The sequence below is a fragment of the Ranitomeya variabilis genome, chromosome 1 (genome assembly GCF_051348905.1).
Source record: "Ranitomeya variabilis isolate aRanVar5 chromosome 1, aRanVar5.hap1, whole genome shotgun sequence".
Lineage (NCBI taxonomy): Eukaryota > Metazoa > Chordata > Amphibia > Anura > Dendrobatidae > Ranitomeya > Ranitomeya variabilis.
The window spans coordinates 499953227-499966878 of NC_135232.1; the positions used below are offsets into that span (position 1 = coordinate 499953227).

At 45.6% G+C, this 13652-nt stretch overlaps 1 protein-coding gene across 2 annotated transcripts in view; it reads right to left on the bottom strand.

Moving 5' to 3' along the window:
* ANO8 (anoctamin 8) overlaps positions 1-13076 on the bottom strand; it is a 99637-nt gene extending 86561 nt beyond the window's left edge. Inside the window, exon 1 of one of the 2 annotated variants that reach the window (XM_077252259.1) lies at positions 12673-13076. In XM_077252259.1, coding sequence (XP_077108374.1) covers positions 12673-12769 — 97 coding nt within the window. In that variant the 5' untranslated portion in view covers positions 12770-13076. The remainder of the gene's footprint in view (positions 1-12672) is intronic. The other variant, XM_077252250.1, reaches the window with a different exon arrangement.
* Positions 13077-13652: the final 576 nt, after the last annotated feature.

The window sequence follows — 13652 nt, forward strand, 5'->3', positions numbered from 1 at the left end:
GGGAAAAAAATTCCAAGTGCGGTGAAATTGAAAAAAAAGTGCAGTCCCACACCTGTTTTTTGTTTGGCTTTTTTGCTAGGTTCACTAAATGCTAAAACTGACCTGCCATTATGATTCTCCAGGTCATTACGAGTTCATAGACACCTAACATGTCTAGGTTATTTTTTATCTAAGTGGTGAAAAAAAATTCCAAACTTTGCTAAATAAAATTAAAAAAAAATTGCACCATTTTCCGATACCCATAGCGCCTCCATTTTTCATCATCTGGGGTCGGTTGAGGGCCTTATTTTTTGTGTGCCGAGCTGGCGTTTTTAATAATGCCATTGTGGTGCAGATACGTTCTTTTGATCGCCCGTTATGGCATTTTAATGCAATGTCGTGGCGACCAAAAAAATGTAATTCTGGCGTTTCTAATTTTTTCTCGCTACGCTGTTTAGCGATCAGGTTAATGCCTTCTTTTTATTGATAGATCGGGCGATTCTGAAAGCGGCGATACCAAATATGTGTAGGTTTGATTTTTTATTGATTTATTTTGAATGGGGCGAAAGGGGGGTGATTTAAACTTTTATATATATATATTTTTTTTTTTTACTTTTTTTTTTTTTTTTTTACTTTTGCCATGCTAGAAGCTGGCACAACTCGATCGGCTCTGCTAAATAGCAGCGATCATCAGATTTCACCCGCTGCTATTGCGGGCACATGTCAGCTGTTCAAAACAGCTGACATGTCCCGGCTTTGATGCGGGCTCACCGCTCACCTCGAGTACTGTATATACTCGAGTATAAGCCGAGATTTTCAGCCCACTTTTTTGGGCTGAAAGTAACCCTCTTGGCTTATACTCGAGTCATACCCAGGGGTCGGCAGGGGAGGGGGAGCGACAGCTGTCTAATAATACTCACCTGCTCCTGGCGCGGTCCCTGCACATCCCTGGTTCCCCGGCAGCTTCCTCCTGTAGGGAGCGGTCACATGGTACCGCTCATTACAGTAATGAATATGAGGATCCACCCCTATGGGAGTGGAGTGGGGTCCATATTGTGACCGCTCACTACAGGAAGAAGCTGCCGGCGCCGGGGAACAGACCTGCAGGGATCGTGCCAGGAGCAGGCGAGTATAACTCAGTGTGCGATATTCACCTGCTCCCCGTTCCACCGTCGGCGCCGCTGCGTCTTCCGCGTCCTCTGCAGTGACGCTGAGGTCAGAGGGCGTGATGACGTGATTAGTGCACGCTGGCCTCTGCCTGAAAGTCAGTGCGGAGGACGGGGAAGACACAGCAATGCTCAGCGGTGGAACGGGGAGCAGGTAAATATAGCAAGTGCCGGGGGCCTGAGAGGTTAGTATGTAATTTTTTATTTTTTTTATTGCAGCAACAGCATATGGGGCAAATGTCTGTATGGAGCATCTTATGGGGCCATGTGCAGCATTATATGGGGCAAATGTCTGTATGGGGCCATGTGCAGAATATATAGGGCAAATATCTGTATGGAGATTCTTATGAGGCCATGGACAGCATTATATGGGGCAAATATCAGTATGGAGCATCTTATGGGGCCATGTGCAGCATTATATGGGGCAATTATCTGTATGGGGCCATGTGCAGCATTATATGGGGTAAATATCTGTATAGGGCCATGTGCAGCATTATATGGGGCAAATATCTGTATGGAGCATCTTATGTGGCCATAATCCACATTTGTGGAGCATTATATGGGGCGTATTTTGTATGGAGCATCTTATGGGACCATCATGAACTGTATGGAGCATTATATGGGGCTCCTGATTCAATATGGATATTCAAAAACACTTAACCTACTGATGTCTCAATTAATTTTACTTTTATTGGTATCTATTTTTATTTTTGAAATTTACCAGTAGCTACTGCATTTTCCACCCTAGGCTTATACTCGAGTCATTAAGTTTTCCCAGTTTTTTGTGGCAAAATTAGGGGGGGTCGGCATATACTCGGGTCGGCTTATACTCGAGTATATACGGTATTTGATACGCCACCGATTTTGCAAGTTTTCCCATCTACAAAGAATGAAGAGGTCTATAATTTTTATTGTAGGTACACTTGAACTGTGAAAGACAAAATCTCAAAATAAAAAACAGAAAATCACATTGTATGATTTTTAAATAATTAGTTTGCATTTTATTGCATGAAATAAGTATTTGATACAATAGAAAAACAGAACTTATTTGGTACAAAAACCTTTGTTTGCAATTTCAGAGATCATACGTTTCTTGTAGTTCTTGACCAAGTTTGCACACACTGCAGCAGGGATTTTGGCCCACTCCTCCTTACAGATCTTCTCCAGATCTTTCAGGTTTCGGGGCTGTCGCTGGTCAACATTGTTTCAGCTCCCTCCAAAGATTTTCTATTGGGTTCAGGTATGGAGACTGGCTAGGCCACTCTAGGACCTTGAAATGCTTCTTACAGAGCCACTCCTTAATTAAACTGACTGTGTGTTTCGGGTCATTGTCATGTTGGAAGACCCGGCCATGACCCATCTGTAATGCTCTCACTGAGGAAAGGAGGTTATTGGATAAAATCTCATGACACATGACCCCATCCATCTTCCCTCAATACAGTGCAGTTGCCCTGTTCCATTTGCAGAAAAGCACCCCCAAGTATGACGTTTCCCCCACCATGCCTCATAGCTGGGCTGGTGTTCTTGGTGTTACACTCACCCTTCCTTCTTCCTCCAAACATGGCGAGTGGAGTTGATACTATAAAGTTCTATTTTGGTCTCATCTGACCACATGACCTTCTGCCATGTCTCCTCTGGATCATCCAGATGGTCATTGGCGAACTTCAAACGAGCCTAGACATGTGCTGGCGTGAGTAGGGGGACCTTGCGTGCACTGCAGGATATTAATCCATGAAGACATAGTGGGTACTAACGGTAATGTTTGAGACTGTGGTTCCAGCTGTCTTTAGGTCCTTGACCAGGTCCTCCCATGTGTTTCTGGGCTTATTCCTAACCGGTTTCATAATCATCCTTGCCCCATGAGGCGAGATCTTGCATGGAGTCCTAGACACAGGAAGATTGATGGTCTTCTTGTCTTTCTTCCATTTTCTAAGAATTGTGCCAAGAGTTGTTGCCTTCTAATCGAGCTGCTTGAATAGTGTCCTGTAGTCCATCCCAGCCTTGTGCAGGTCTACAATTTTATACCTGATATCTATACACAGCTCTTTGGTCTTGTCCATGGTGGAGAGGTTGGAGTGTGATTGAGTGTGTGGAGAGGTGTCTTTTATGCAGGTAACAAGTTCAAACAGGTGCAATTAATACAAGTAATGAGTGCAGGGTAGGAGGGCTTCTTGAAGAAAAACAGGTCTGTGAGAGCCTGAATTCTTGCTGGTTGGTAGGTGATCAAATACTTATTTCATGCACTAAAATGCAATTTAATTGGTTAAAAGTCATACAATGTGACTTTCTGGATATTTTTTAAAGATTCTGTCTCTCACAATTGAAGTGTACCTATGATAAAAATTACAGACCTCTCCATTCTATGTAGAGGGGAAAACTTGTGAAATCAGCAGTGTATCAAATACTTATTTTCCCCACTGTATGTACAAATACACGCACATACACGCTTTGGCTGCTATCAATGAGGTTGTCTGAGCAATATTCTGCCATACTGAATGCACCTGGGCACACAAATCAGCAAGATCCACTGCTGACAGGTCTCTTTGTAATTGCTGACCAATGGCGTTCCACACGTGCTCGATGGGAGGCAAGTCTGGAGACGCTGCAGGCCATGATAGCACATTTAGGCCACCCAAAATGCTCATGGTAACATAAGCAACATTCGACCTGGTGTTGTCATGTTGAAAAATAGCTCTTAGGAAACTTTGGAGAAATGGCCGTACCGCTGGTTCCATAACCAAATCAATGTAATGCTGAGCTGTTATTGTATTTGGATGGCAGGTTTGTACAACAAAGTCAGGTGCTGAAAATACACATGTATCTCAGAAGATGAAATAAAGGATTGAAAAGAATTCAGTTATGTGATTTCCATAACTCTGCAAGTTTTTGGTGCTGCAATTTCAATGTTGAGGAATGTATTTAAAAGGAACCTAACAGCTACATGCTGCCCGATCAATGGAGAGCATGCAGCAGACACTGGCTGCATGATCTCAGCCATGTATGTTTGACAGGCAGGTCCCTGGTGGTCTCTCTTCACACACTGCTGGCCACTGACCGGTCTCTCCCTATAAAAGGTATGCAGGGAGAGACCTATCAATCCAAGGAAGCAGGTAGGTAGAAGCCGCCGGGGACCTATTTCTAAAATGGAAGATAACGCACATCACACAGATGAACCTCATAGTAGTCAATGGTATTGTTCTGCATCATTTACATCGCCTACGCAATGGATCCATTTTGGGCATGAATTCTGTTTACCAAAATTGAATGCGCAAATGGAATATTCAAACAGAAGTGTGAACAGAGCCTAAATCTGACCCATATCCCATATACGCTCATGTGCATGAAGCTTTTTACTGCATTGTCAGCAGTGCTGCAAGTAAATCAAGTACCCCCAAGGTTGAAAGCTGGCATATTGTGCATGCTTATTGTTCTACAGGCTCATTATTCGACTAACATAATGTCTATATATTTATATTCACATTTTATTTTTGCAGATTTTTTCTGCTACCATTAATAACACTTTTGCCAACTAGCTTTTTGATTAGAGGCACTCTCAGACTTTACCCTTCGGAGACCAGGCTGCTGAGCATCAAAAAGAGGGGATCCAACATTTATCGTAGAACTGTCCAATCTGTTGGCATTTCAAATAAAAAAAATTTAAGTGATACATTGAATAACAGCGCTAGGGGACAGAAATCAGGAATATCTGCTCCGTCTCCGAAGTCGACAGGTTGGTACCTGAGATTATGTATGGCATATAAATTACGGTATATTATCACTACAAACACAAGCTAGCCTATAGTAAAGACCTAGCTACCAATATCAGCAAAATAGATCAAAAGGATATCCCAAAAATATGAATTGATGAGACAATCTACCCAATATCAAATATCCTGAACATACTGTATGAAGTGATGGGAAAACCTACAACTATTAAAAACAAACTCATGCAACTAAAGCAATTTGCTCCAAATAACCAAGAGACAGAATCGTAGCAGTGAAATTACATCCAAGCACTTCAAAGCAGAACGTGCAGATAACCTAAAGCACAGTCTGGCTTTTTTTTTTTTTTTTACACATCAAAAACCAGTCAATGTGTTTAAATCTTGGATTACAAATGCCGGCCAGTTAATTCCCCTGATTACTAAAGCACATACACACTTGTTATATGTCCTTGTCATAGAATTCAACAGTGGTGACATTATTATTAGAGTGGCAGGAGCAACGCTAAAAACCCATGTTTGTAAAAGAATGAGCGATACTGCCCAGCTCCCGGTATGTGGTCTTTTCCTGGCCATACTTATAGTCTCCAGAGATCACATTTTGGTATGATAGACCCATAATGGAATGCCAATAGAAAAAAAGGAAAAAATGGTGACAGAAACAGTGCCACGGCCTCGTAATTTTCAGGTCCCCAAAGATAGACTCATACTCATAATAGAATGGGCTACCAATACGCCATCACTTATTAATGCCCCATTAAAGAGGGTTTATTGTAGCGAAAAATTGGAATGAAGAACTACATGTGGCAGTACAATCCCTCTCTGTTGACTGGCCATGGTAATTAAGAGGATTTCCAATCAAAACAGGAATAACCATATAAAAAGGAAAGTGTGATTGTAATTGGTAATTCTGGGAGAAGGATGATCAACCAACATGTCTTCAGCATGTTGGATCGCATTTCTCAAAATCACAGCATACCCAAAGAATGTCACTGTGTGAATGAGGTTTTCTAAAATCCGACTGAAAGAGTAACATCATACATATTTTTGATATTAGTGTTAGGACTCGCAAGCATGAGGACCCTTGACGTTGGGTTGCGAGCTTATCTATTTTGGCCAAAATATTAACCAATACCTCATTTAATGTATTTATCATATGCATTAATTTTTTTGCACTTCTTATCATATCATTTTTTGCAGGATGCAGCTGGGCCTCGTTTTGTTGGCTTGGTCTATTAGGGCGTCTGTCCCTGTGTTTTGCATATTATAGTGCTGGGCAGCCCGCCTGATAATACAAGGGCGTCATTAATAGGCTGCAAGCCAGACACATTGCATAACACATACCTGTGTGACAGACGTCCTACACAAGCCATATCAATGTGCAATTTTTTCTACTAGGCAGCCAACCCCTCCATAATCTGGTAGGTGTGGGGGTGGTGTTTTTATCAGTAGTTTGCACCTGTGCTGCCCCTTGCCTTTATCAGTGGGGTGCTGCTGCATCCTGCTAGGTGTGCATTTGTCATCAGACAGGGTTTTGGGAAGGCAGCATCTTATGGTATGTGTTTTTTTTTTTTTTTTCTGTGTTAGTTGTTTTTAACATCATACTGCACAGGATATTTACAGTGGCGGTACAAAGATGTCAAAATCATAGTGGGGTACATTTACTAACTAAAATACACCAGAATTCTGCAAATAAATCGAGTTTGATGTACATGAGGGGCCACATTTATGAAAGAGAACCGACTCTCCCGTGGAACTCGGTGGCTTTACAATATGTTTTTCTCTGAAATGCTGCAGCCTTTCAGAATCGAACTAACCTGGCTGAGATCACACAGCCAGGGTCCATGTTTCAGTTGTCAGGTTCTAGACATGTTTTCTGCCTCATTAGACACTCTTAATGTAAGGCCAGACATGGCGGCCATATCTGGCTTTACCGTTAGGGTAAATTCCCACATATGAAAAAACACTGCAGATTTATTGTGGCATGTTTTCTAGGGCCACTATCAGAAATCTCATGCACACGCTGCAAAACGGAACTTGTCAAGAGCTGCAAGTTTGAGATCTGTAGCATATGATTAGATGCAACTTTCACCCTTTGCACCAGATATCGCTGTGGCATCTCTGCTGCTGGAGGTCTACAGTGGAGATACTTCATGGGAACGTAGAATTTAACAAAAAAAATCCTAAAAAAGTTTGTATGGCTAGGCGCATTTGTAGTAAATGTACCGTGTGCTGAAAATATTTGTATGTTTAAAGGTACCTTCACACTCAGCAACTTTACAACGAGAACGACAACGATCCGTGACGTTGCAGCGTCCTGGATAGCGATCTCGTTGTGTTTGACACGCAGCAGCGATCTGGATCCCGCTGTGATATCGCTGGTCGGAGCTAGAAGTCCAGAACTTTATTTGGTCGTCAGGTCGGCGTGTATCGTCGTGTTTGACAGCAAAAGCAACGATGCCAGCAATGTTTTACATGGAGCTAACGACCTGCGAGAACGATAAGTGAGTCACCGCTACGTCACAGGATCGCTCCTGCATCGTTCTGGAGCTGCTGTGTTTGACGTCTCTACAGCGACCTAAACAGCGACGCTCCAGCGATCGGCTCCTTGTCTATATCGCTGCAGCGTCGCTGAGTGTGACGGTACCTTAAGAAGTGTTCTAAAAGTACGCCGACTAATAGATGATTTCAGCTTGGACTAGACAGACTAAAAATGCGCCAATTCACCATCCAGCATAAGTCATGGTGATAAACGTTATGCATGTTCAGACACAAGCTGCGTTTATACTGAGCAGTCTCAGCCATGAAATGACCACCAACTGGTCATTGGTCAATTATATGCAAAATGAAAATGACTTAAGTAATTGGACAAATATCAGACATGAGAGTACGGTGTACACTTTGGTATGCCACGATACATGAGGAAGCAGCGGCACAGATTTGACTCCATCCATGCCTACATGTTCGTGTCAAACTCCAGATGTCTACAGAATCAATCATCCTACATCCAAACCTCACTGTCAGCTCAATGTGGAGTGCCCTCAGAAATGCAACCCTAGACCAACCTCCGAACCTGGTTCAGAGCCATCAACTAACTGTACAAAGTGGCTTGTGCCTAAACACGTTTCCTCAGCTTTGGATTCAAGACCTTCCTCAATGGATGCTAGTCCTAAAACAAGAGGCTTCCTGAAACATTCTTAAAGAAAGTCCAGTTTTGTGGCCAATGTTTATCGTTGCAAACACAGATCTACTGTCTATTTGGTGGAGGTGCCCTGAGGTGATACACATTTAGACTATAGTGTCTCTCATTTGTTCATTTGTTGTTGCCTATGGCACGGTCGATGATAGAGGACAGTGAATGAAGTGGCCGCCCGCAGGCCGCCAGCCTAGCTTATTGTCCAGCTCATCAGTATGAAGAGGTAGGAATATCACACCAAATAAACTTTTCAGCTATCCAACAAAGAGCTGATGTGGTTTTAGGTCACATTCATGCAGAAATCTGAAAAATTCTGAAGGGTTCACAAACTTTTAAGCACTATTGTATTTGCAAACTGATTCATTAAGACTGGCGCTGTGCACGCACTTCTTAATTAAGGGGCTTGCTGGAGTACAATGTGCCACATATCTTCATGAATTAGGTGAATCTGATAACCAGTGGATGCCCCAGAAATGTTCTCCAGACAGACAATGGAGTACATTCCTGAAGTTACCCCACTAAAATGGTGTAACCTTGTCATGAATTAGATGGGCGGGCATAGCCATGCCTCGTCATGACGATGTTACGCCTATACTGGTGTATAGAGCCGGGACGGGTGTGTAACCACCCAAGAACAGTTTCATCAAGACTGGTGATTTTCTTGCCGGTCATGATGAGGGGTGTGTGCTGGAGTCATGAATCATTAAGACGCATGTTCTTCTTAAAGAATCAGACATGTCTGACAGGTAGCGTGCACCTACATGCACCATACCAGAAATCGGGCAAGATTTCTGGCATAAGGAACGTGGCGGTTCATCATGAGTAAGCCGAGCTGTGGTGTCATGCCCACATCATGTTGCACACTCATCCCACCCCAGCTCCTACCACTTTGGTTGAGTTGCAAAAAAAAATTAGCAAAAACTTTGTGAGTTTTAAAGCAATTTAGAGCAAAATCCTGATGAATAGGGGCCCAACTGTTGCAATATTTTTGTGCAACTTTCAAGTTGTGCAAAGATATTGTGACTTATTAAAATGTTTTATGCCGAAACTATGGCAGGAAGACCTTAATGATCTGCCACTTATTGCTCTGTCCTTCTCTTAAAAAAAAAACAACCTGCTTCTAGGCAACCTCTGCTGCTAAATATCCTCTGCTGCTAGACAACCTCTGCTGCTAAATATCTTCTGCTGCTAGACAACCTCTGCTGCTAAATATCTTCTGCTGCTAGACAACCTCTGCTGCTAAATATCTTCTGCTGCTAGACAACCTCTGCTGCTAAATATCTTCTGCTGCTAGACAACCTCTGCTGCTAGACATCTTCTGCTGCTAGACAACCTCTGCTGCTAGACAACCGCTGCTGCTAAATATCCTCTGCTGCTAGACAACCTCTGCTGCTAAATATCCTCTGCTGCTAGACAACCTCTGCTGCTAAATATCCTCTGCTGCTAGACAACCTCTGCTGCTAAATATCCTCTGCTGCTAGACAACCTCTGCTGCTAAACATCCTCTGCTGCTAGACAACCTCTGCTGCTAAATATCCTCTGCTGCTAGACAACCTCTGCTGCTAAATATCCTCTGCTGCTAGACAACCTCTGCTGCTAAATATCTTCTGCTGCTAGACAACCTCTGCTGCTAGACATCTTCTGCTGCTAGACAACTTCTGCTGCTAGACAACCTCTGCTGCTAGACAACCTCTGCTGCTAGACAACCTCTGCTGCTAGACAACCTCTGCTGCTAGACAACCTCTGCTGCTAGACAACCTCTGCTGCTAAATATCTTCTGCTGCTAGACAACCTCTGCTGCTAGACATCTTCTGCTGCTAGACAACTTCTGCTGCTAGACAACCTCTGCTGCTAGACAACCTCTGCTGCTAGACAACCTCTGCTGCTAGACATCTTCTGCTGCTAGACAACCTCTGCTGCTAAATATCCTCTGCTGCTAGACAACCTCTGCTGCTAAATATCCTCTGCTGCTAGACAACCTCTGCTGCTAAATATCCTCTGCTGCTAGACAACCTCTGCTGCTAAATATCTTCTGCTGCTAGACAACCTCTACTGCTAGACATCTTCTGCTGCTAGACAACTTCTGCTGCTAGACAACCTCTGCTGCTAGACAACCTCTGCTGCTAGACATCCTCTGCTGCTAGACAACCTCTGCTGCTAAATATCCTCTGCTGCTAGACATCTGCTGCTGCTAAATATCCTCTGCTGCTAGACAACCTCTGCTGCTAAACAACCTCTGCTGCTAGCTATTAATGTAGAGAGGCTAAATCTGCACCACAACCGTATTGGATTTTGCTGTGGATGTGCTGCAGCTCTGCAGCTGGCCTTACAGTACGTTTTTCCAGTTATTCTCAGGCTTCACTCGGAGGTCAAGTTAATAATCTTATAATAATAATCTTTATTTTTATATAGCTCTAACATATTCTGCAGCACTTTACAGTTTTGCACACATTATCATCGCTGTCCCCGATGGGGCTCACAATCTAAATTCCCTATCAGTATGGCTTTGAGTATGAGTTTAGAGAAGCCAAAAAAGATTTGCAGGACCCTGGACCTACAGCCACATTGGTAGTCCATGGCTGCCGGGCCAGAGCACTGGGAACCACCTACTAATCGCGGCATCCCCGATGCCTTTTCTGGTCATGGACCCCGGTGATGCCATATATGTGTCCCACCACAAGGTAAGGCTACGTTCACATTTGCTTTGTGCGCCGCAGCGTCGGCGACGCAACGCAAACAAAAACGCAGCAACACACATGCACAATGCTGCGTTTTGCGACGCATGCGTCCTTTTTTTGCTTGATTTTGGACGCACAAAAAATGCAACTTGCTGCGTCCTCTGCGCCTGGACGCGTGCGCCGCAGGGACGCATGCGTCGCAAAACGCAAGTGCAACGCATGTCCATGCGCCCCCATGTTAAATATAGGGGCGCATGACGCATGTGGCGACGCTGCGGCGCAGAACGCTAATGTGAACGTAGACATAGTCTACGTTCACATTTGCGGTCTGCGCCGCAGCGTCGGGCGCCATAGCGTCGCCGCATGCGTCATGCGCCCCTATATTTAACATGGGGGCGCATGGACATGCGTTGCACTTGCGTTTTGTGACGCATGCGTCACTGCGGTGCGTGCGTCCGGGCGCAGAGGACGCAGCAGGTTGCATTTTTGCTGCATCCAAAATCAACCAAAAAAAGGACGCATGCGGCGCAAAACGCAGCGTTTTGCTGCGTTTTTGTTTGCGTTGTGCGTTGCGTCTCCGACGCTGCGGCGCACAACGCAAATGTGAACGTAGCCTTACTGAGGGTTCGCAGCAATCTGATACATTAGTAGGAGGTGGGCGCTGGTCTGATCAGGGTCCTGTGGCTCTCTTGCTTAACTCTATTCAATAATATCGTAAGCTCCAAGATGAATACATAATAAGTACATATATTTTAGGAATCAATTTTTGGAAAATGTTATGCCCCGCTTGTCCATCACATTACATATGTACCCCAAATAGGTGACAACACCCTTTCAATGCAGTATAGATCAGCAGAAACCTGACAGCAAAGAACAAGTGTGAACATACTATTGTAGACCTGGAAAATGACAACCCCAGCTGTCACACATCTGTCACAGCTCCAGCACGGCCTCTCATCCGCTGCTCCAGGCTGGTGAGAAGCTGCAGCAGGGACACCACATCTATCGCACTTGTCACCACTGCAGCCAATCACATGCCTTAAAGAGGCTGGCCACTACTGTCCCACTGATGGCCTAGTCTTAGGCTAGGTCAGATGTGTGATCGGAGGGCTCCGGCACCCCCACAATCAGCCGTACTCCCGTGCGGAGTTAGCGGGGCTTGGTACTGCACACTGATGTGTATAGCGGCGGATGGGCAGGACCGGGGGCAGCGCTGCTGGACCGCGGGGAGGGGGATGGGACAGCTGGGACTTTAGGAGGCTGCAGCCCTAAGACGACAGTCACAGCTGTGTGACTGGACCGGCGGCTGCACCGTGTGTCAGACCGTCACCTGCCCCCATTACTGGCTATAGGACGGACGGACAGACAGACAGCTGATGGCTGCACATGGTCCCAGCCCGCTCCATGTAGTCACGGCGGGCTCCTGTCCGGTACCGCAGCGCCAGTCACATAACGTCCCACCACAACCGTGACAAGCCATGTCTGCAGCCACACGAGGCAGGCGCCGTGCACCACTGCGGAGCACAGCACGGGGGACACACCGTGCACACACACGGGGGACACACCGTGCACACACACCGTGCACACACCGTACACACACGGGGGACACACCGTGCACACGCCGGGGACACACACGGGGGACACACCGTACACACACGGGGGACACACCGTGCACACGCCGGGGACACACCGTACACACACGGGGGACACACCGTACACACACGGGGGACACACCGTGCATGACTTTTCAGGAAGCCGCCAGTACACCTGAATGTCACGTCTCACCCTCCCGCCTGCTCAGCCCGGAAGCCCAAACACTGGATTTAGCAGCCGGTGCACACAAAGCATGGCCAGGGCACTGCGGAGAGGCCAAGCTGTGCCCACACATCAGCCGGGAGCCCGCATACACCAATGCGTGACAGCAGCCTTACCCAGGACCCCAGCCGTGCCATGCTGGCTGCCAGCCGGGTCTGCCCTCTCCCCCTCCGCCGGAGCTTTCCTGCTTCTGTCCGGCTCGGTGTCCGGCATGCTGGGGCCGGGATCAGGATGGCATGGGTCCGGGGGTCCCCGCTGTCATCGGGGCTGTGCACGGAGAGGAGGGACAAAGGGACACTCAGGACAGAGCCTCACACACGCTGGATACTTGGCTTCTAGGGCCCGCCCGCCTCGCTCATTTCCTCCTTGTGCAGCGGGCCGCTGATGTGGTGCACAGATGATGCTGCTCCGTGCTGGGGGCGCAGGGGGCGATGGCGAAACGTGCGGGGGGCAAATGTGACAGTCTGTACCGTCACCTGCTAGGCTTGCTTCACACACCCACCAAGCATCAATGTTGTGTGACATTCTGTCCACATGTGTGTATATAGTATATGTGTGTACATGTGTGTGTACTGTTTAGTACATGTGTGTACAGTATGAGTGTATATAGTACGTGTGTATGGTATATGTGTGTACTGTGTTTAGTACATTTAGAAGAAACTTACAAAAGATCAACACATTTTGCACATATTGCACAAATATATTGGAGTTTTTATTAATTTTTTTCACTTGATTTTTGTTGGCTTTTATTAATATTCTCAGGAAATATACCTTGCACAGATATATATTTTATTCTCTTACTGTGCTTGAGGGTACTTGGATACTTATTGTTATATATACCGTCATACACCTTTTTTATGATATTCTGTAACTTTTTTGTATTTTTAACATAATAATAATAATAATAATCTTTATTTGTATAGCGCCAACATATTCCGCAGCGCTTTACAGTTTAACAGTTTCAAACACAACAGTCATAGGTAACAATGTTATGGCTACGTTCACATTTGCGGTCAGCGCCGCAGCGGCGCCGCATGCGTCATGCGCCCCTATATTTAACATGGGGGCGCATGGACATGCGTTGTGCTGCGTTTAG